Source organism: Narcine bancroftii, chromosome 1 (genome assembly GCF_036971445.1).
Source record: "Narcine bancroftii isolate sNarBan1 chromosome 1, sNarBan1.hap1, whole genome shotgun sequence".
In the NCBI taxonomy this organism is placed as follows: Eukaryota; Metazoa; Chordata; class Chondrichthyes; order Torpediniformes; family Narcinidae; genus Narcine; species Narcine bancroftii.
Genome location: NC_091469.1, coordinates 266,642,386 through 266,665,304, shown reverse-complemented (window position 1 = coordinate 266,665,304; position 22,919 = coordinate 266,642,386). Strand labels below are relative to the sequence as shown.

Sequence of the window (22,919 nt, the reverse complement as noted above, 5' to 3'; positions counted from 1 at the left end):
TTAGGGAGAAGTAGGGAGAAGTAGTGAAAAGTAGGGAGAAGTAGGGAGAAAGTAGGGAGAAGTAGAGAGAAGTAGGGAGAAAGTAGGGAGAAGTATGGAGAAAGAAGAGAGAAGTAGGGAGAAGTAGGGAGAAAGTAGGGAGAAAGTATGGAGAAGTAGGGAGAAAGTAGAGAGAAGTAACGAGAAAGTAGGGAGAAGTAGGGAGAAGTAGGGAGAAAGTAGGGAGAAGTAGGAGAAGTAGGGAGAAAGTAGGGAGAAGTAGGGAGAAAGTAGGGAGAAGTAGGGAGAAAGTAGGGAGAAGTAGGGAAAAGTAGGAGAAATAGGGAAAAAGTAGGGAGAAGTAGGGGGAAAGTAGGGAGAAGTAGGGAGAAAGTAGGGAGAAAGTAGGGAGAAAGAAGGGAGAATGTAGGGAGAAGTAGGGAGAAAGTAGGGAGAAGTAGGGAGGTCGGGAGAAAGTAGGGAGAAGTAGGGAGAAAGTAGGGAGAAAGTAGGGAGAAGTAAGGAGAAGTAGGGAGAAGTAGGGAGAAAGTAGGGAGAAGTAGGCAGAAATAGAGAGAAAGTTGGGAGAAGTAGGGAGAAAGTAGGGAGAAGTAGGAAGTAGGGAGAAAGTATGAGAAGTAGGGAGAAATAGGGAGAAAGTAGGTAAAAGTAGGGAGAAGTAGGGTGAAAGTAGGGAGTAGAAGGGAGAAAGTAAGGAGAAGTTGGAGTAGTAGGGATAAAAGGGATAAAGTAGTGAGAAGTAGGGAGAAGTAGGGAGTAGGGAGAAGTAGGGAGAAGCAGGGAGAAGCAGGGAGAAAGTAGGGAGAAGTATGGAAATGTAGTGACAAAATAGGGAAAAAGTAGGGAGGAAGTAGGGAGAAGTAGGGAGAAGTAAGGAGAAGTAGGGAGAAAGTAGGGAGAAGTAGGGGGAAGTAAGGAGAAGTAGGGAGAAAGTAGGGAGAAATAGGGAGAAAGTAGGGAGATGTAGGGAGAAGTAGGGAGAAAGTAGGGAGAAGTAGGGAGAAAGTAGGGAGAAGTTGGGAGAAGTAGGGAGAAAAGGGAGAAAGTAGGGAGAAGTACGGAGGAGTAGGGAGAAGCAGGAAGAAGAAGGGAGAAGTGGGGAAAAGTAGGGAGTAGGGAAAAATAGGTAGAAAGTAGGTAGAAGTAGGGAGAAGTAGGGAGAAAGTAGGGAGAAGTAGGGAGAAGTAAGGAAAAAGTGGGGAGAATTTGGGAGAAAGTAGGGAGAAGTAGGGAGAAAGTGGTGGAGGTATGGAAATGTAGTGAGAAAGTAGGGAGAAAGTAGGGAGGAAGTAGGGAGAAGTAGGGAGAAGTAGGGAGAAAGTAGGGAGGGAGTAAGGAGAAGTAGGGAGAAGTTAGGAGAAGTAGGGAGAAAGTAGGGAAAAGTAGGGAGAAGTAGGGAGAAGTAGAGAGAAGTATGGAGAAAGTAGGGAGAAGTAGGGAGAAGTAGGGAGAAAGTAGGGAGAAAGTAGGGAGAAGTAGGGAGAAAGTAGGGAGAAGTAAGGAGAAAGTAGGGGGATGTTGGGAGAAAGTAGGCAGAAGTAGGGAGACGTAGAGAGAAAGTAGGGAGAAGTAGGGAGAAGTAGGGAGAAAGTAGGGAGAAAGTATAGAGAAGTAGGGAGAAGTAGGGAGAAAGTAGGAAGGAAGTAAGGAGAAGTAGGGAGAAGTAAGGAGAAGTAGGGAGTAAGTAGGGAAAAGTAGCGAGAAGTAGGGAAAGGTAGAGAGAAGTATGGAGAAAGTAGGGAGAAGTAGGAGAAGTAGGAGAAAGTAGGGAGAAAGTAGGGAGAAAGTAGGGAGAAAGTAGGGAGAAGTAGGGAGAAAGTAGGGAGAACGTAGCGAGAAATAGGAAGAAAGTAGGGAGAAGTAGGGAGGTTGGGAGTAAGTAGAGAGAAGTAGGGAGAAGTAGGGAGAAGTAGGGAGAAGTAGTGGAAAGTAGGGAGAAGTAGGGAGAAAGTAGAGAGAAGTAGAGAGAAGTCGGGAGAAAGTAGGGAGAAGTATGGAGAAAGTAGGGAGAAGTAGGGAGAAAGTAGGGAGAAAGTAGGGAGAAGTTGGGAGAAAGTAGGGAGAAGTAGGGAGAAAGTGGAGAGGTAGCGAGAAAGTAGGGAGAAGTAGGGAGAAGTAGGGAGAAAGTAGGGAGAAGTAGGAGAAAGTAGGGAGAAGTAGGGAGAAAGTAGGGAGAAGTAGGGTGAAGTAGGGAGAAAATAGGGAGAAGTGGGGAGAAGTAGTGGAAAGTAGGGAGAAGTAGGGAGAAAGTAGGGAGAAGTAGGGAGAAGCAGGGAGAAATTGGGAGAAAATAGGGAGAAAGTACGGAGAAGTAGGGAGAAAGTAGGGAGAAGTAGAGAGAAGTAGGGAGAAGTAGGGAGAAAGTAGGGTGAAGTATGGAGAAGTAAGGAGAAAGTAGGGAGTAGTTTGGAGAAGTAAGGAGAAAGTAGGGAGAAGTAGGGAGATGTAAGGAGAAATTAGGGAAAAGTAGGGAGAATTAGGGAGAAAGTAGGGAGTAGGGAAAATGTAGGGATAAAGTAGGTAGAAGTAGGGAGAAGTATGGAGAAAGGAGGGAGAAGTATGGAGAAAGTAGGGAGAAGTAGGGATAAGTAGGGAGAAGTAGGCAGAAAGTAGGGAGAAGTAGGGAGAAGTAGGGAGAAAGTAGGGGGAAGTAGAGAGAAGTAGGGTGTAGGGAGAAGTAGGGAGAACGTAGGGAAGAGTATGGAGAAGTAAGAGAAAGTAGGGAGAGGTATGGAGAAGTAAGGAGAAAGTAGGTGGAAGTAGGGAGATGTAAGGAGAAAGTAGGGATAAGTAGGGAGGAAGTAGGGAGAAAGTTGGGAGAAAGTAGGGAGAAGCAGGGAGAAATAGGGAGAAAGTAGGCAGAAGTAGGGAGAAGTAGGGAGAAAGTAGGGAGAAGTAGGGAGAAGTAGGGTGAAAGTAGGGAGAAGCAGGGAGAAAGAGGGAGAAGTAGGGAGAAATAGGGAGAAAGTAGGGAGAAGTAGGGAGAAAGTAGGGAGTAGGGAGAAAGTAGGGAGAAAGTAGGGAAAAAGTAGGGAAAAGTAGCGAGAAGTAGGGAGAAAGTAGGAAGAAGTTGGGAGGTAGGGAGAAGTAGGGAGAAGTAGGGAGAAGTAGGGAGAAGTAGGGAGAAGTAGGGAGAAAGTAGGGAGTAGGGTGAAGTATGGAGAAAGAAGTAAGGAAAAAGTAGGTAGAAGTATGGAGAAGTAAGGAGAAAGTAGGGAGAAGTAGGGAGATGTAAGGAGAAAGTAGGGAGAAGTAGGGAGAAGTATGGAGAATTAGTGAGAAAGTAGGGAAAAGTAGGGAAAATGTAGGGATAAAGTAGGGAGAAGTAGGGAGAAGTAGGGAGAAAGTAGGGAGAAGTATTGAGCAAGTAGGGAGAAGTAGGGAGAAAGTAGGGAGAAAGAAGGGAGAAAGTAGGGAGAAGTATGGAGAAAGTAGGGAGAAGTAGGGAGTTCGGGAGAAAGTAGGGAGAAGGAGGGAGAAAGAAGGGAGAAGTAAGGAGAAGTAGGAGGAAAGTAGGGAGAAGTAAGGAGAAAGTAGGGAGAAGTAGGGAGAAAGTAGGGAGAAGTAGGGAGAAGTAGGGAGAAAGTAGGGAGAAGTGGGGAGAAGTAGTGGAAAGTAGGGAGAAGTAGGGAGAAAGTAGGGAGAAGTAGGGAGAAGTAGGGAGAAAGTAGGGAGAAATTAGGGAGAAGTAAGGAGAAAGTAGGGAGAAGTATGGAGAAGTAAGGAGAAAGTAGGGAGAAGTAGGGAGATGTAAGGAGAAATTAGGGAAAAGTAGGGAGAATTAGGGAGAAAGTAGGTAGAAGTAGGGTGAAAGTAGGGAGTAGGGATAAAGTAGGGAGAAGTAGGGAGAATTAGGGAGAAAGTAGGGAGAAGTAGGGTGAAAGTAGGGAGAAAGTAGTGAGAAAGTAGGGAGAAGTAGGGAGAAGTAGGGAGGTAGGGAGTAAGTAGGGAGAAGTAGGGAGAAGTAGGGAGAAGTAGGGAGAAGTAGTGAAAAGTAGGGAGAAGTAGGGAGAAAGTAGGGAGAAGTAGAGAGAAGTAGGGAGAAAGTAGGGAGAAGTATGGAGAAAGAAGAGAGAAGTAGGGAGAAGTAGGGAGAAAGTAGGGAGAAAGTATGGAGAAGTAGGGAGAAAGTAGAGAGAAGTAACGAGAAAGTAGGGAGAAGTAGGGAGAAGTAGGGAGAAAGTAGGGAGAAGTAGGGAGAAGTAGGGAGAAAGTAGGGAGAAGTAGGGAGAAAGTAGGGAGAAGTAGGGAGAAAGTAGGGAGAAGTAGGGAAAAGTAGGGAGAAATAGGGAAAAAGTAGGGAGAAGTAGGGGGAAAGTAGGGAGAAGTAGGGAGAAAGTAGGGAGAAAGTAGGGAGAAAGAAGGGAGAATGTAGGGAGAAGTAGGGAGAAAGTAGGGAGAAGTAGGGAGGTCGGGAGAAAGTAGGGAGAAGTAGGGAGAAAGTAGGGAGAAAGTAGGGAGAAGTAAGGAGAAGTAGGGAGAAGTAGGGAGAAAGTAGGGAGAAGTAGGCAGAAATAGAGAGAAAGTTGGGAGAAGTAGGGAGAAAGTAGGGAGAAGTAGGAAGTAGGGAGAAAGTATGAGAAGTAGGGAGAAATAGGGAGAAAGTAGGTAAAAGTAGGGAGAAGTAGGGTGAAAGTAGGGAGTAGAAGGGAGAAAGTAAGGAGAAGTTGGAGTAGTAGGGATAAAAGGGATAAAGTAGTGAGAAGTAGGGAGAAGTAGGGAGTAGGGAGAAGTAGGGAGAAGCAGGGAGAAGCAGGGAGAAAGTAGGGAGAAGTATGGAAATGTAGTGACAAAATAGGGAAAAAGTAGGGAGGAAGTAGGGAGAAGTAGGGAGAAGTAAGGAGAAGTAGGGAGAAAGTAGGGAGAAGTAGGGGGAAGTAAGGAGAAGTAGGGAGAAAGTAGGGAGAAATAGGGAGAAAGTAGGGAGATGTAGGGAGAAGTAGGGAGAAAGTAGGGAGAAGTAGGGAGAAAGTAGGGAGAAGTTGGGAGAAGTAGGGAGAAAAGGGAGAAAGTAGGGAGAAGTAGGGAGAAGTAGGGAGAAAGTAGGGAGAAGTAGGGAGAAGTAAGGAAAAAGTGGGGAGAATTTGGGAGAAAGTAGGGAGAAGTAGGGAGAAACTGGTGGAGGTATGGAAATGTAGTGAGAAAGTAGGGAGAAAGTAGGGAGGAAGTAGGGAGAAGTAGGGAGAAGTAGGGAGAAAGTAGGGAGGGAGTAAGGAGAAGTAGGGAGAAGTTAGGAGAAGTAGGGAGAAAGTAGGGAAAAGTAGGGAGAAGTAGGGAGAAGTAGAGAGAAGTATGGAGAAAGTAGGGAGAAGTAGGGAGAAGTAGGGAGAAAGTAGGGAGAAAGTAGGGAGAAGTAGGGAGAAAGTAGGGAGAAGTAAGGAGAAAGTAGGGGGATGTTGGGAGAAAGCAGGCAGAAGTAGGGAGACGTAGAGAGAAAGTAGGGAGAAGTAGGGAGAAGTAGGGAGAAAGTAGGGAGAAAGTATAGAGAAGTAGGGAGAAGTAGGGAGAAAGTAGGAAGGAAGTAAGGAGAAGTAGGGAGAAGTAAGGAGAAGTAGGGAGTAAGTAGGGAAAAGTAGCGAGAAGTAGGGAAAGGTAGAGAGAAGTATGGAGAAAGTAGGGAGAAGTAGGGAGAAAGTAGGGAGAAAGTAGGGAGAAAGTAGGGAGAAAGTAGGGAGAAGTAGGGAGAAAGTAGGGAGAACGTAGCGAGAAATAGGAAGAAAGTAGGGAGAAGTAGGGGGAAAGTCGGGAGAAGTAGGGAGAAGTAGGGAGAAAGTATGGAGAAGTAGGGAGAAGTAGGGAGAAGTAGGGAGAAGTAGAGAGAAGTATGTAGAAAGTAGGGAGAATTAGGGAGAAGTATGTAGAAAGTAGGGAGAAGAACGGAGAAAGTACGGAGAAAGTAGGGAGTAGTAGGGAGAAAGTAGGGAGTAGGGATAAAGTATGGAGATAGTAGGCAGAAGTAAGGAGAAGTAGGAAGAAAGTAGGGAGAAGTAAGGAGAAAGTAGGGAGAAGTAGGGAGAAAGTAGGGAGAAAGTAGGGAGAAGTAGGGAGAAGTAGGGATAAAGTAGGGTGAAAGTAGGGAGAAGTAGTGAGAAGTAGGGAGAAAGTAGGGAGAAAGTAGGGAGAAATAGGGAGAAAGTAGGGAGAAGTAGGGGGAATGTAGGGAGAAGTAGGGAGAAGTAGGGAGAAAGTAGGGAGAAGTAGGGAGAAGTAGGGAGAAAGTAGGGAGAAAGTATAGAGAAGTAGGGAGAAGTAGGGAGAAAGTAGGGAGGAAGTAAGGAGAAGTAGGGAGAAGTAAGGAGAAGTAGGGAGTAAGTAGGGAAAAGTAGCGAGAAGTAGGGAAAAGTAGAGAGAAGTATGGAGAAAGTAAGGAGAAGTAGGGAGAAAGTAGGGAGAAAGTAGGGAGAATAGGGAGAAAGTAGGGAGAAAGTAGGGAGAAGTAGGGAGAAAGTAGGGAGAAAGTAGGGAGAAATAGGAAGAAAGTAGGAGAAGTAGTGGGAAAGTCTGGAGAAGTAGGGAGAAGTAGGGAGAAAGTAGGGAGAAGTAGGGAGAAGTAGGGAGAAAGTAGGGAGAAGTAGGGAGAAGTAGAGAGAAGTATGTAGAAAGTAGGGAGAATTAGGGAGAAGTATGTAGAAAGTAGGGAGAAGAAGGGAGAAAGTACGGAGAAAGTAGGGAGAAGTAGGGAGAAAGTAGGGAGTAGGGATGAAGTATGGAGATAGTAGGCAGAAGTAAGGAGAAGTAGGAAGCAAGTAGGGAGAAGTAAGGAGAAAGTAGGGAGAAGTAGGGAGAAAGTAGGGAGAAGTAGGGAGAAAGTAGGGAGAAAGTAGGGAGAAGTAGGGAGAAGTAGGGATAAAGTAGGGTGAAAGTAGGGAGAAGTAGGGAGAAGTAGGGAGAGAAGTAGGGAGAAGTAGGGAAAAGTAGGGAGAAATAGGGAAAAAGTAGGGAGAAGTAGGGGGAAAGTAGGGAGAAGTAGGGAGAAAGTAGGGAGAAAGTAGGGAGAAAGAAGGGAGAATGTAGGGAGAAGTAGGGAGAAAGTAGGGAGAAGTAGGGAGGTCGGGAGAAAGTAGGGAGAAGTAGGGAGAAAGTAGGGAGAAAGTAGGGAGAAGTAAGGAGAAGTAGGGAGAAGTAGGGAGAAAGTAGGGAGAAGTAGGCAGAAATAGAGAGAAAGTTGGGAGAAGTAGGGAGAAAGTAGGGAGAAGTAGGAAGTAGGGAGAAAGTATGAGAAGTAGGGAGAAATAGGGAGAAAGTAGGTAAAAGTAGGGAGAAGTAGGGTGAAAGTAGGGAGTAGAAGGGAGAAAGTAAGGAGAAGTTGGAGTAGTAGGGATAAAAGGGATAAAGTAGTGAGAAGTAGGGAGAAGTAGGGAGTAGGGAGAAGTAGGGAGAAGCAGGGAGAAGCAGGGAGAAAGTAGGGAGAAGTATGGAAATGTAGTGACAAAATAGGGAAAAAGTAGGGAGGAAGTAGGGAGAAGTAGGGAGAAGTAAGGAGAAGTAGGGAGAAAGTAGGGAGAAGTAGGGGGAAGTAAGGAGAAGTAGGGAGAAAGTAGGGAGAAATAGGGAGAAAGTAGGGAGATGTAGGGAGAAGTAGGGAGAAAGTAGGGAGAAGTAGGGAGAAAGTAGGGAGAAGTTGGGAGAAGTAGGGAGAAAAGGGAGAAAGTAGGGAGAAGTAGGGAGAAGTAGGGAGAAAGTAGGGAGAAGTAGGGAGAAGTAAGGAAAAAGTGGGGAGAATTTGGGAGAAAGTAGGGAGAAGTAGGGAGAAAGTGGTGGAGGTATGGAAATGTAGTGAGAAAGTAGGGAGAAAGTAGGGAGGAAGTAGGGAGAAGTAGGGAGAAGTAGGGAGAAAGTAGGGAGGGAGAAAGGAGAAGTAGGGAGAAGTTAGGAGAAGTAGGGAGAAAGTAGGGAAAAGTAGGGAGAAGTAGGGAGAAGTAGAGAGAAGTATGGAGAAAGTAGGGAGAAGTAGGGAGAAGTAGGGAGAAAGTAGGGAGAAAGTAGGGAGAAGTAGGGAGAAAGTAGGGAGAAGTAAGGAGAAAGTAGGGGGATGTTGGGAGAAAGTAGGCAGAAGTAGGGAGACGTAGAGAGAAAGTAGGGAGAAGTAGGGAGAAGTAGGGAGAAAGTAGGGAGAAAGTATAGAGAAGTAGGGAGAAGTAGGGAGAAAGTAGGAAGGAAGTAAGGAGAAGTAGGGAGAAGTAAGGAGAAGTAGGGAGTAAGTAGGGAAAAGTAGCGAGAAGTAGGGAAAGGTAGAGAGAAGTATGGAGAAAGTAGGGAGAAGTAGGGAGAAAGTAGGGAGAAAGTAGGGAGAAAGTAGGGAGAAAGTAGGGAGAAGTAGGGAGAAAGTAGGGAGAACGTAGCGAGAAATAGGAAGAAAGTAGGGAGAAGTAGGGGGAAAGTCGGGAGAAGTAGGGAGAAGTAGGGAGAAAGTATGGAGAAGTAGGGAGAAGTAGGGAGAAGTAGGGAGAAGTAGAGAGAAGTATGTAGAAAGTAGGGAGAATTAGGGAGAAGTATGTAGAAAGTAGGGAGAAGAACGGAGAAAGTACGGAGAAAGTAGGGAGTAGTAGGGAGAAAGTAGGGAGTAGGGATAAAGTATGGAGATAGTAGGCAGAAGTAAGGAGAAGTAGGAAGAAAGTAGGGAGAAGTAAGGAGAAAGTAGGGAGAAGTAGGGAGAAAGTAGGGAGAAAGTAGGGAGAAGTAGGGAGAAGTAGGGATAAAGTAGGGTGAAAGTAGGGAGAAGTAGTGAGAAGTAGGGAGAAAGTAGGGAGAAAGTAGGGAGAAATAGGGAGAAAGTAGGGAGAAGTAGGGGGAATGTAGGGAGAAGTAGGGAGAAGTAGGGAGAAAGTAGGGAGAAGTAGGGAGAAGTAGGGAGAAAGTAGGGAGAAAGTATAGAGAAGTAGGGAGAAGTAGGGAGAAAGTAGGGAGGAAGTAAGGAGAAGTAGGGAGAAGTAAGGAGAAGTAGGGAGTAAGTAGGGAAAAGTAGCGAGAAGTAGGGAAAAGTAGAGAGAAGTATGGAGAAAGTAAGGAGAAGTAGGGAGAAAGTAGGGAGAAAGTAGGGAGAATAGGGAGAAAGTAGGGAGAAAGTAGGGAGAAAGTAGGGAGAAGTAGGGAGAAAGTAGGGAGAAAGTAGGGAGAAATAGGAAGAAAGTAGGGAGAAGTAGTGGGAAAGTCTGGAGAAGTAGGGAGAAGTAGGGAGAAAGTAGGGAGAAGTAGGGAGAAGTAGGGAGAAAGTAGGGAGAAGTAGGGAGAAGTAGAGAGAAGTATGTAGAAAGTAGGGAGAATTAGGGAGAAGTATGTAGAAAGTAGGGAGAAGAAGGGAGAAAGTACGGAGAAAGTAGGGAGAAGTAGGGAGAAAGTAGGGAGTAGGGATGAAGTATGGAGATAGTAGGCAGAAGTAAGGAGAAGTAGGAAGAAAGTAGGGAGAAGTAAGGAGAAAGTAGGGAGAAGTAGGGAGAAAGTAGGGAGAAGTAGGGAGAAAGTAGGGAGAAAGTAGGGAGAAGTAGGGAGAAGTAGGGATAAAGTAGGGTGAAAGTAGGGAGAAGTAGGGAGAAGTAGGGAGAAAGTAGGGAGAAAGTAGGGAGAAATATGGAGAAAGTAGGGAGAAGTAGGGGGAATGTAGGGAGAAGTAGGGAGAAGTAGGGAGAAAGTAGGGAGAAGTAGGGAGAAGTAGTGAGAAAGTAGGGAGAAGTAGTGAGAAAGTAGGGAGAAGTAGGGAGAAGTAGAGAGAAGTATGTAGAAAGTAGGGAGAAGTAGGGAGAAAGTAGGGAGAAGTAGGGAGGAAGTAGGCAGAAGTAGGGAGAAAGTAGGGAGAAGTAGGGAGTAGGGAGAAAGTAGGGAGAAGTAGGGAGAAGTAGGGAGAAGTAAGGAGAAAGTAGGGAGAAGTAGGGAGGAAGTTGCCAGAAGTAGGGAGAAAGTAGGGAAAAGTAGGGAGAAGTAGGGAGATATAGGGAGAAAGTAGGGAGAAGTTTGGAGAAGTAGGGAGTAGGGTGAAGGTAGGGAGAAGTAGGGAGAAAGTAGGGAGAAGTAGGGAGAAGTAGGGAGAAGTAGGGAGAAATAGGGGGAAAGTAGGGAGAAGTAGGGAGAAGTAGGGAGAAGGTAGGGAGAAGGTAGGGAGAAGTAGGGAGAAAGTAGGGAGAAGTAGGAAGAAGTAGGGAGAAGTAGGGAGAAGTAGGGAGAAGTTGGGATAAAGTAGGGAGAAAGTAGGGAGAAGTAGGGAGAAGTAGGGAGAAGTTGGGAGAATTAGGGAGAAATTAGGGAGAAGTAGGGAGATGTTGGGTGAAAGTAGGGATAAGTAAGGAGAAGTAGGGACAAAGTAGGGAGAAAGTAGGGAGGAAGTAGGGGGAAGTAGGGAGAAGTAGGGAGAAAGTAGGGAGAAGTAGGGAGTAGGGAGAAAGTAGGGAGAAGTAGGGAGTAGGGTGAATGTAGGGAGAAGTAGGGAGAAGTAGGGCAAGTAGGCATTGGGGAGAAGTAGGGAGGAATTAGGGAGAAGTAGGGAGAAAGTACGGAGAAATAGGGAGTAGAGAGAAAGTAGGGAGAAGTAGGGAGCAGGAGGGAGAAGTAGGGAGAAGTAGGGACTAGGGAGAAAGTAGGGAGAAGTAGGGAGAAGTAGGGAGAAGTAAGGAGAAAGTAGGGAGAAGTAAGGAGGAAGTAGGCAGAAGTAGGGAGAAAGTAGGGAGAAGTAGGGAGTAGGGAGAAGGTAGGGAGAAGTAGGGAGAAGTAGGGAGAAGTAAGGGGAAAGTAGGGAGAAGTAGGGAGGAAGTTGCCAGAAGTAGGGAGTAAGTAGGGAGAAGTAGGGAGAAGTAGGGAGAAGTAGGGAGAAGTAGGGAGAAGTAGGGAGATGTAGGGAGATGTAGGGAGAAGTAGGGAGAAGTAGGGAGAAGTAGGGAGAAAGTAGGGAGAAGTAGGGAGGAAGTAGGGAGAATTAGGGAGAAAGTAGGGAGAAGTAGGGAGAAGTAGGGTAAAGTAGGAAGAAGTAGGGAGAAAGTAGGGAGAAAGTAGGGAGAAAGTAGGGAGAAAGTAGGGAGAAAGTAGGGAGAAAGTAGGGACAATGTAGGGAGGAATTAGGGAGAAGTAGGGAGAAAGTAGGGAGAAGTAGTGTGAAGTAGGGAGAAGTAGGGAGAAAGTAGGGAGTAGGGAGAAGTAGGGAGAAAGTAGGGAGAAATAGGGAGAAGTAGGGAGAAAGTAGGGAGAAGTAGGGAGAAGTAGGGAGAAGTAGGGAGAATTAGGGAGAATGTAGGGAGAAAGTAGGGAGAAGTAGAGAGAAGTAGGGAGAAGTAGGGAGAAGTAGGGAGAAGTAGGGAGAAGTAGGGAGGTAGGGAGAAGTAGGGAGAATTAGGGAGAAAGTAAGGAGAAGTAGGGAAAAAGTAAGGACAAGCAAAGTCAGCTGGCACATCATCTGTCAGCAGTTTGGTGTCAAAGGCCAGAAAGTACGTCAAAGTCCAGAGGTTCCCCTGACGATGTCATTCCTCTGGATCTAGATGCAGGCAGCGAGGAGATTGCAGGAGAATTGGCTGCCCTTTTTAACCCAACGTGGTTACACACATGTAGCCAAAGTATCAAAGTAACAAATATACTCTCTGTTGTATCTACTTTAAATGCAATGAAATATACCTGCATATCCAAGCCATGCCTTGAGATGATGGATTTGAGTAGATCAAAGTCATGAAGAGGACAGACAATAGAAGTACCTGACATTATGAAAGCTCCCTTATATATCAGCAGAATTCATTCTGAACAACTACTTGGCCTTATAAAGACTTTATTCTATATCAAGGAAGTCCCAACACATAGCTGGTGTATAAGCTCTGGGCTGCGGTTAATTGCTGGAAGAATTTGGTCTCTGATCGCAACCTGAAGAGAGTCTGCAACCTATTTGCTAATCATTGTCTCCAACAATAACTTTTGGAGACCACAGCCCTCTTCTTAAATAGGTCTAAGAAACAGACTATCACACCATCCTTCAATCTCTTCTCCAGGCGCATAAGATCAGCTCTTACTGCTCATGTAATCCATTGGGCCACTCTTGAATCCAGCCACAACGTCTAGTGAAGACACCAGAGCTTGCAGAATCAAATCAATTGACTCAGACACCAATGGTAACTCATCTGTAAAAGGTGATTTGCATGATAAATGCAGATCTGTCAAGACACTTGACCACAATTTTGCTAATGCTGAGATGTATGCACTGTAAAATACCTAATTATCTGGAATTCAAGCAACTGGTAACCTCAAGCAATTGGGGGAAAAAAAAATCACGGATTATAAATAGGTAAAAAAAATACAAAAGTTTAAAATTGGCACCCTCTAGTGGTCAATTTGTCAATTCACACAAAATGTAATCTCAAACAACCGGCAAATACACTTTATTTTTTCTAAAAATTTACACGTCCAGCACGATAACAGGCCATTTCAGCCCACAAGTCTGTCCCACCCAATTAACCTACAATCCCCAGTATGTTTCAAGATATACCAATCCCCATTGATGCTGGATACTGGTGGGGGTGGGGGGGGGGGGGGGGGGTCTTCGCTGAAATCGTCTCCAAAAACAAATACCGGAAGACTGTCCCAATGATGTGCATATTCCATAATTTGAGCAGCCAGCCTCTCCAAGCCTGCTTATTGGGGAGCAACTTGAGGAGGTAAACTAATAATTGAAATTATTAGAAAGCTCTCATTAAAATAAGCATGGAAGTACATCACTCCCTGCACCCTATGCAAATCCTCAATCACACTCACATATCACATTCTGGGAGGAATTAATGCAGCCAGGACATTGAGAGCCATCAAATCCTTTGACAACTTTCCTAGATTCTTCAACTTTAGTAATATTTTTTCCCCTCACCTAATGAATAGAACAGCTGTTATTCAGAAGGAGCAGCAACTGTCCTAATATCATTCCTGAACTTACAATCATTTTACTGTATTAATTCTGTTAACTAAACAAGGACAAACTTTATGCCAAATACTGATTGAGTCAACCTGTCTCAAGACTATACCATTCTCCTTGATGAAAACATCATATGCCCTTGTGCAAAAGGATGAAGCAGTTGTTTACCATTTGACCAATGCCATGGGCCTTGCTTTCTCATGTTACTTAACTATATGCTGATTACATTTTCTTAAGATCCACTCAGCAATGTTGCTAAATGGTGTTATTTCTTCAAAGCTTTACTAAGTGTACAAGCATTACAGAGATAGCTACAACATGGACCTTAATAAATAGAGTATAACCTATCATTTGCTTACAAGGAAAACCAGAGGATGGTTTTATAAATTTAGATAAACAGCACAGTAACAGGCCAATTTGGCCTATGATCCGGTATCGTCCAATTAAATCCAATTAACTTAGAACTCCCGGTACATTTCAATCAGTGATAGGAACCTGGAGCCCCCAGAAGAAACCCACGCAGATATAGAGAGAACTCCTTACAGACAGCGCGGGATTCGAACCCAGGTCTTGGTGTTGTAATGACATTGCGTGAACCACTACACCAACCATGCTGCATTCAACACACAAACTGTTGTCTTTATACTTTGAAGTTTGGGCATCTGTGCTCACCAAAACCATATCCCTATTAAAGAATCCTTTCGCTTTGTGTTAGCATTATGGCATGTAATCTATTTCATCGTGCAGAGCTCTGATGAGAGCGGAGTGGTTTTCCATGAAGGCAAACAAGCTTGAGTTGGGTTGTTGTTGTGTTTGTAGAAATAAGTTCCCCAGTTACTACACCCCAGCGGTGGCACCCCTGTGTCTTCTTTCCATGATTTATGAGAATAACTGGTTAGCCACAACCTGACAAGCTGAAGCTCCTGGAAGAAATTAGAAAAGAGGGCACCCCCCCCCCACCAAATTCCTTGATGTATCCAGGATGTATCCAGCAGGCCAGATCTGAACAATATGCCAAGGATGTCATCATGCATTCACATCCTTCTCGTGCATCCTCCACCAGTGCAGCTCTGACCTGACTCCTTCTGCGTCGAAATAATGTGTTGCCCTCCTCCATTAAAAGCTGATGCATTATTGGCAGACGTCTATACTTAGTTGCACTCCTGCTGCAGAAATTTACAATATATGGAGTGCAATGGCAGAGGAATCTGGCTGAGATCCCCCAGCATGCAAGTTGAGGTTTCTTCACTCAAATCTGGTGCCAGGTGTTCTGCTGCAAGGTTTGTGAGTCCATTCACGATAACAGGGACGAATGGGCTGTATTGATGGAAAGGATGGATTGAGGCACTTTTGTCTGTGTTTTGCTTAATAATTTATTTTTTGATGATTTTATGTTTTTATTTAAAATAGTGTTATTTATATGATTTTCCATAGTCTTTAAATCCCCTTGAATGTCAGAGATATTCAGAAACAGTGAAAACCTTTGACACATTTAGCAGATGGTAGAGCTGGGGACAGACTGCAAAAGGCTTCCAGAGATATCTTACGGCTGTGGCCCTCTCCACCCTGTGTTGTCTCTTGAAGTCCTGCCAATAATCCGGGTCTTACTGTCAGACTCTGGCATGCTTGGGTCAGTGAGACCAGCCTTCTGAATTCTGCTAAGTTCATCTTGGGAAAATGAAGAATGCATTCTGCAAGTATGTATGGTGGGCTGGTGTCAGTAAAGTTTTGGCCAATATCTCTTGTTCTCTCTCCACAGTGTTTTCTCCTATTGACTCTGCAATATGCTTGTGTCAATGTCATTCGGTGCATCCAATTTTGGTGAGCTTCTCAAATGGGAATTAGACACGCTCACTGGAGGAACAATTGCAGAAATGAAGTGGAAGAACTGGTGAATGGGACTAACCAGACAATCTCTGCAGAGAGCTATTGCAAGCTTAATAGTACTTCTTCCATTTTGCAATGATTTAATGGTTTTTGTTTCTCCACCCTTGTATAAATATGATCTTGTGCTACTGAAATCTGGTAGCAAAGATCAAGGGAAAATCGTGGATTTGACTTCCATGAAAGTCTAAATTATAATGCGGGTTCAGTTCTGTTTGTGAGTTTACAGAATGCAGTTGATGATATTAAAAAGCAATCCACTGTATCCCCTCATATTCAGCTTACAAAACTATCAGCTATATTCATCCTGTCCTTAAAGGTTCAAGATCAGTGTTTAGTGCTCATTCATCTATTTTTAGTAATGTTTAAAGACATTTTAATTTTTTTTATAAAGCGATTCATTTGATATTTGAGTGTTCCTCCATTGCAAATATAATATTTTAAATAACACAATGACTTCGATTCCAATGCATGACAAAGTGTCCAGAATTTCAAAAATAAAATCCAGTGATTTATTCTTTTGGGAATCAATGGGAATAAAATGCAACTGGCAGTTGTTCCTGTGCAGCAGTCATACAAAATTCTACTTACCCAGTCTCTTTTGAGACATCTGCTACATACCAGTGTAACTGTACCCTTCAGAACACAATGGTACACCTCTGTGAGTTTCTCATTTCAAAATGCACTAGCAACTGTGGACTCTTGACATTGAAGAGGGCAACATACATCGTCTCTGTCAGTTCCAGTGACTTGGAACGCACCACTGGGAGGAAAAATGCCCAGCTGATATAACAAGATTTGAGGAATATTAGTGACCAAACTGAATATCTACCTCATAATATTATGAGATATTGGAGAGGTAACATTGTTTTGACACAAAAAGGCTAACGGTCATTGCTTTTATTTTTCTGGAAAACATGTTTATAAGTATGGAATCTTCTGTACACAAACCTCCTTTTACCTTCATTCCCATATCTTGCCTCTCCATTCTTACTGAGGTGCTTTAGCCTCAACTCCCTTTTCATTTTTCAGTTTCTTTCTTGTCTCAGGTTCATTAACATCCATTCTTTCTGCTGCCATTTCCAACTCACCTTTTGTTTATTCGTCCTTCACACCCCTTTGACAAGGTCCCATATGGGAGGTTAGTCAAGAAGTTTCATTCCCTCGGTATCCAGAGTGAGATAACAAATTGCATTAGACATTGGCTTGGCAGTAGAACCCAGAGAGTGGTAGCAAATAATTGCCTATCTAACTGGAGGCCTGTAACTAGTGCTGTGTCTCGGGGATTGGTGTTGGGTCCATTGTTGTTTGTCGTCTATATTAATGATTTGGATGATAGTGTGGTAAATTGGATCAGCAAATTTGCAGATGACACTAAGATTGGGAGTGTAGGGCACTGCAATGAAGGCTTTCAAAACTTGCAGAGGGATTTGGTCAGCTGAAAAATTGACTGCCAAATGACAGATGGAATTTAATGCAGAAGTGAGAGCTGTTTTACTTTAGGAGGAGAAAACAGGGTAGACGTACTCTAGACACTAGAGCACTGTGGAATGAGGAAGAACAGAGAGACCTGAGAATACATGCATAATTCTTTGAAAGTGGCATCATCGCTAGATAGGAACCAAAAGAGGGCTTTGGTAAGTTTACCTTCATTATCAAACTATTGAGTCTAGGAATTAGCATGCAAAGTCCAAGTGGTATGTGACATTGATGAGGCCAAATTTGGAGTATGTAAGTTTGGCCATCTATCTACAGGAAAGGTATCAACAAGATTGAAAGAGGACAGAGAAAATTTACGAGGATGCTATTGGGACTTGTGGACCTGAGCTATAGGGAAAGGTTGAACAGGGTAGGACTTTATTCCCCAGAGCAGTAAAATAGTTTGACATGGACTAGGTGGAATAAAGGCCCTGTTTCTGCACTATAGTGTTCTATGGTTCCCCTTCTATTTGACTCCTAGCCAATCTTCCCCATGTGGCCATTTCTATTGGATCTTTAAATCATTCTTACCCTGCTTCTGAAAGAAAATTCTCTACACCCTGGCACTAATGCTTTACTTCCACTTCTTTGGTATTGATGGTCTTTGCATTCCACTGACTATGTGACCTCTTTTTGTTCTTTCTTTCCCTAGAATCTCTTTGCTCCTGTTCCACTTCTCTTGTTTTGCTTCATTGTTCTATACTAGAAAATGAACGCAATTGCCATCCTTGATGCAGTGCTGAGTTGGCAAAGATTATCTCATCTTGACTGAGATTTAAACATATTTTAGTCAGGGTCATTCTAACCTAGACACTTTGTCTCAGTACAGCCCCTAACTTCATTCCAATTTGATAAACTGATGCATGTGCATTAGATCCTCCACTTCCACCTCTGTACAAACTGTGGCGTTTGGGCTTCAGGGTCAGATTAAAAACATATTGTACTCCAGCTTGCAAACAGTTGTTGTTGGCAATCTTACAGATAGTAATAGTGAAATTGTACCCCATGTATTTACATTATTAGAATGGAGGGCTGTAGTGTGTAGTTATCCACATTCTTTAATACAACAGGGTACAGTAAACCCATAGTAATTATCACAAAAGGTGGCTCTTCTAGCAAGGAATAAAGTTAAATTGCCAGCTGTACCCATTAATGCAGAGCTCAAAATACTCACAGAGCCAATTTGAAAAGCAAATTGCATTTTAAGAAAGTGTTCATTAAGCATGCAATCACTGAACGTTCAATGTCTCATAATCTGTAATGTTAAATGCAAAAGAAAGTAAGATCTTTACTCCTCACAATTCTACCAGAGATGGAATTGGTATTTTAAGAGCAATTTACCAAATTCACACTGCCAGGACAAAGGAATTTAAAAAAAATTAGACATTGGGATGTCAGAACTTCTGCTGAAAATTGCACTCCTGGAGGGTGATGCTACAAGTTTCAAAAATTAACCCTGACTTTTCTGAGTGGTTCAATTGGTAAATGCTTTGGCCGTTACTGAGGAACTCATTTTAAACAACCCCAAATTTTAATATTGTAGTGCGCGTCGAAAGAACGAAAGACTTGTTGATCCAAACCAAGGCTTTTTATTAACTAAAAGACTGGAGCATATCACAAGTAGGTCGACCAGTCCAGAATGACCTGGTCTGGCTCGGAGCAATCCTTTAAGACCTGCCAGTAGGTGTGGCTATGCTCTCAGCCAATCACAGTTATCCTACACTACCATCTGTACATATACACATTGGTGATAGAATCTGTACTATCACAAATATCCTGGCCCATTTCAATCTTGTTGATATTATTTGGTGTGATCATAGAAACCAGACAATGAAGGTCATGCTAAAAGGGGGTTAAAATTAAATAAATTCTTCCTCTGATCGGTTTTCCATATTAGAAAAAACCAAGATGAAAGAAGTGCCCCTTACTGTTGCCTTATGGTTTATTGACAGTAAGATCTCAAAGCATCCATATAGAAAAGATTTGTTTTGATTGCCATTAGGTTAAAATAATCTTGTTTTGTCAAGGTGCCTTTGGGAAAGTACTACCATCTAACTCTATATTCGATTTTAATGGGAACTATAGTCTTAAATCTAAAGGAAGGAAATTATCAAGGCATGAGGGAAGAGTTAGTTATAGTTGATTGGGAGATTACATTGAAATTATGATGGATCTCAGGTAGTGATTAGCAGTTAAAAATACAGTAATGCTAAAGTTGGAAAATAAATCCTTTGAGGCCTCAAAATCCAACAGATAAAAAATGATTTGTCCAAGGCTGACAGAAATATTAAAGATCATGTTAAATCCAAGAAAAAGGCTGTTAAAGTTATAAAAAATACCAGTTGGCCTGAAGAAAAGGAACATTTTAGAATTCACCAGAGGACCAAGAAGTTGATTAAAAAAGAGAGAGGATTGAATGTGAAAGCAAATTAGAAATAAACATAAAAACAGACTGCAAGATCGCTTATGGATACATATATAAAACACTGTCAAGATAAAGTGTAGGGTTCTTCATAGAATAATTTATAATGAGAAACATGGAAAAGGTAGAGAAATTAAATAATTACTTTGCATCTGTGTACATGAAAAAAGATACACCTGGCATAGAAAATCCTAATACTGATAATGAAATACAGAAACATTTAAGTACTAGTCAAAAAGTGGTACTGCAGGTCAATTATTTTGTAAGTGGTAAATTTCAGAAACCTGATGATTTGCATTTGAGAGTTTTGAAAGGAGTGGGTTTAGAGATACTGTGCATAATGTTCTTCCAAAGTTCTGTAGATTCTGGGGTTGTAGCAAAAGATTGAAGAGTAACAAATGTTACTGTTCAAGAAAGGAGAAAGAACAAAGCAACACTATTAACCTGTTGGAGTGATGTAAATGTAGGTGCAAAGCTGGAATCCACAATGAAGAGTGTTGAAAGAATAATAGGATTTAGAAGCAGCCCAAGGATTTTGTGGAATGAAGAGGAGGTTACAATAGAGATTATTAGAGTGGATCAAGCTAGAGATCTGGGCAAGGAGATTGGAATAAATTTCCACGACGAGTGTCAAAGTAATGAAGCTACCAGTGGTTTATCTTTCTGTGGCAGGTGCCTCATGTTAAACTCCATAAACTGAGATCTGCAGAGGCAGGTCCCTTTCAAGAATTAGCACAGAGAATTTATAAAGGACTACTTCTACAGCAGTGGCTACATCATTCATGTGGACTGAATGTCACAGAGATGGCAGAGACAAGCCCTACAAAGTTGCATACAGTATGTATTCCTCCATCCATATCTGCATCTAATACCAGGGACCTGGAAGGAACAGATTGGAGTTTGTGGAATTTGTAGAAGCCCATTGTAGAGCGCGTCGAAAGAACGAAAGACTTGTTGATCCAAACCAAGGCTTTTATTAACTAAAAGACTGGAGCATATCACAAGTAGGTCGACCAGTCCAGAATGACCTGGTCTGGCTTGGAGCAATCCTTTAAGACCTGCCAGTCATCCTACACTACCATCTGTACATATAAACATTGGTGATAGAATCTGTACTATCACACCCATCAAGATAATTGATTTTTAAAATTGTAAATTAATCCTATAATGCATATAAATATTGTGCTATGTACTCCAATTTACCCTTCCCTCTTCGTTTCAATTACTTTTATCCTAACTTTTTCATTGTGTTCATTTTATCTTACTTGTTAACCATTTTAGAATCTGGCTTTACTCTTTCAGTAAATTCATTTGTTTAAACTAGCAGTTTCTATATTGTTTCATTCTTTTCACTTTAATTATTTCCAGGACAGAAATGGTCTGTCTTTATTATCTTGCAACTGCTTGGTGGTCCTACTGCTTGTGATTTTCAGTTGTTCCCCACATACATAAAGTAGATTAGCTCCAATATGCTACAGTGAGATGTTACAGGCTGCATATCACTGTGGACATATATAATGTGATGATCAGAAGCCTGCTGTAAGAAGTCAGCACATGATCAAATACCAAAAAAAAACTATATAAATCAATTCAGTTTCCTTTTGTCTACTGAAATAGAACAGACATAGTAGTTGGTACTGATTTCAATCAGATGGTGGGACAACTATTTCAAATATAAATAAAAGAAAACATTCTTAGCTCATGATCTAAAAAGAGCTTAGGAAATATTCATTTTCTGATGTCCAGATAACCATTTCAGTTTTATATTCTCACTGAAGTAACATGGCCATTGTTAGCTTTTATCCAGAAATGAATCTACCAATGTTATCTTCATTTGGCTTTGGATAACTAAAAAAAAAAATCTTTTATCCCATATTTGAATATTTGTGTGAGAATTGGTTTGAAATTGAACTCTTCATAAATGACAACAGGAATGTTTATTGTGCTTAGACAGCTGTTTTATTTGTTGCTGAAGCATTAAAAAAGATTAATGCTTGGGATAAAGTGGCAGGTTTGATATGGAGGCAATAAGCAGTGTGTTTTATTTTAATGGGAAATAATACTTATTTTGCTCCTACCTCACATCTGCTGTTAGCTCAGGTTGGCTGCTGTTAAGTAATCTCAGGAACATGGAGAGATTCTTCCAGAGGATAGGTTCAGAAGAGTAAACATTATCAGGCCGAACAGAATGAAAAAGAGCCATTTCTTTGGCAACAAGTCTGCAGAGACAAAAACATATGTATTAATATGTATTCATATGATTTGTATTTTCATTAATGTTTCATCATAGTGAAACTTGTTGAGCAGCTAATTTTATCTCCAGATATTTTTTTAAAACTCCCTGTTAAGCTTATCATATTTAAAGACATTGTAATCGACTGTATTTTAAGGTTGCATACTTAAATATTACACAAGAAGTCAAGATGGCAATGATAGAAATAGCTAATATTAACTCTCAGATGCACGTCTCAAGAATGACCTTGAGGTGCATCTTGGCAAATTTGTGTTGTAGAACCTTTACAGATTTTCTAGGATGGTCCTGGTAGAGGAAATAAATATATCAAAGAAAACTTGACAAATTGTGGCATCTTTCAGGATCATAGTGCGGATTATGGTGCATTATTAAAATAAGTGTTTAAACTGATGAAATAGAAACTTTCACTGCAAAAGACAATGGTATTTGAAAGTGATTAAAGAATGAATTTCGTAGACGGAATGAAAAGCATTTAGAATAAAATCATTGCCCCAAGAAATGTGAGTCTGTAGAATTAGATTTTTGGAGGAAGTGATTGAGGGACAAAACAACTTCCACAATCAAGATTACATTTTGTACATAGATGAAGAAACACAGTGTGGTTAGATATAGGAACAGAACAAATAAAAATGCTTGGAAGTACTTTCTGCAGGGAGTGTATATTTGGATTGAAAGTCCTGTTTCCAAGCAGTGACCTGAATGCATTACTGCAATAAAAACCACTTCTAACCATTTACCAAGTCTTCAATATGTTCATTCCATTTTTTCTGTTAATTACCTTTTTATTCAACTGAATATTGCACAAACCTCATTTGGTGTTGGTGCACTATCAAGAACTCCAAAACCAGAGTTAGAGAACTATAAGCTTTTATTTACAATAAACTTGAAGGTCATCCTGTGCTGTGACCCAGGATCTCTGGGGAAGGGTTATGGTGTTTGAGCCTTTATTTTGGCTCGAGAAGGAGGAGCCACAGGTCACTAAATGGGAGGAGCCAGATAAATGAGCGTATAGCAGTATGCCACGGGTACATTTTATCTTCCGAAAATCTATTTGGGGTATCTTTTGAAGATCAATATACATGACTTAGGCTCATTTATTTTATCTTTCCAGTTATGAACACAAACAAAACCACAACCCTCATTTAACTGTGCACTTTTGATGACTTTTTAAAGCAGTGGTTTTCAAACTTCCCCCATAAATTCACATTCCACCTTAAGCAATCCCCATGCCATCGGTGCTCTAGTGATTAGAAAGAGATTGCTTAAGGTGGTTCGTGAGTGGGAAGGGAAGGTTGAGAACCACTGCTCTCAACCCAATTGTTACTGAAATATTTTGCTTGAGAAAAATTGCCATTGGCCCATTTCCTTTGGAGTTACGAAACTCTGCCCATAACAATTCCATTAGGTACGATTAAAACAGTGATTTTCAAACCTTTTTTTTTCCACTCACATACCACCTTAAGCAATCCCTTAATCACAGAGCACTTATGCCATAGGGATTCCTGAAGGTGGAATGTGGGTTTGGTGGGGCAGTTTGAAAACCATTGTTTTAAAGCTTGTTCATGGCTTACATTCTTTTCTTCATTTAATCTTTCATAACGCAAATAAAATACAGCGTATTATAGTCATCTGACTCAGTAGTATACATTTGAAAGTTCGATTGAAAATTTGTGATTTGGGTTTTCACTGTATCGGGTGGGTGTGCTTCTGTTATTTGCATTAATTCATAAATTCAGTCAAAAAGTTATGTTTTCTTAGTTATTAAGGAGCCCTAAAACTGAAATTGATGAGCAGAAATCCTTTGCCCTTGACAAGGTCTCACTTAACAGGTTAGGCTGGAAGGTTAACTCACATGGGATTCAAAGTGACCTGGTCAATTGGATTAAAAACTGTCTTAATGGAAGGAGACAGAGGGTAGTAGTGGAAGCAAATTGTTCTAATGGAGATCTGTGTCCAGTGGTGTGTTGTGGGGTTGGGGAGAGGGGTGCTATTTTGTCCACTGCTGTTTGCCA

General features: G+C 42.0%; 1 protein-coding gene across 8 annotated transcripts in view; it reads right to left on the bottom strand.

Moving 5' to 3' along the window:
• The window catches only part of LOC138742820 (ethanolamine kinase 1-like), a 369,247-nt gene that overhangs the window by 244,546 nt on the left and 101,782 nt on the right, over positions 1-22,919 (bottom strand). For all 8 annotated transcript variants that reach the window (XM_069897775.1, XM_069897771.1, XM_069897766.1 and 5 more), the window contains exon 3: positions 20,732-20,872. In XM_069897775.1, coding sequence (XP_069753876.1) covers positions 20,732-20,872 — 141 coding nt within the window. The remainder of the gene's footprint in view (positions 1-20,731; positions 20,873-22,919) is intronic.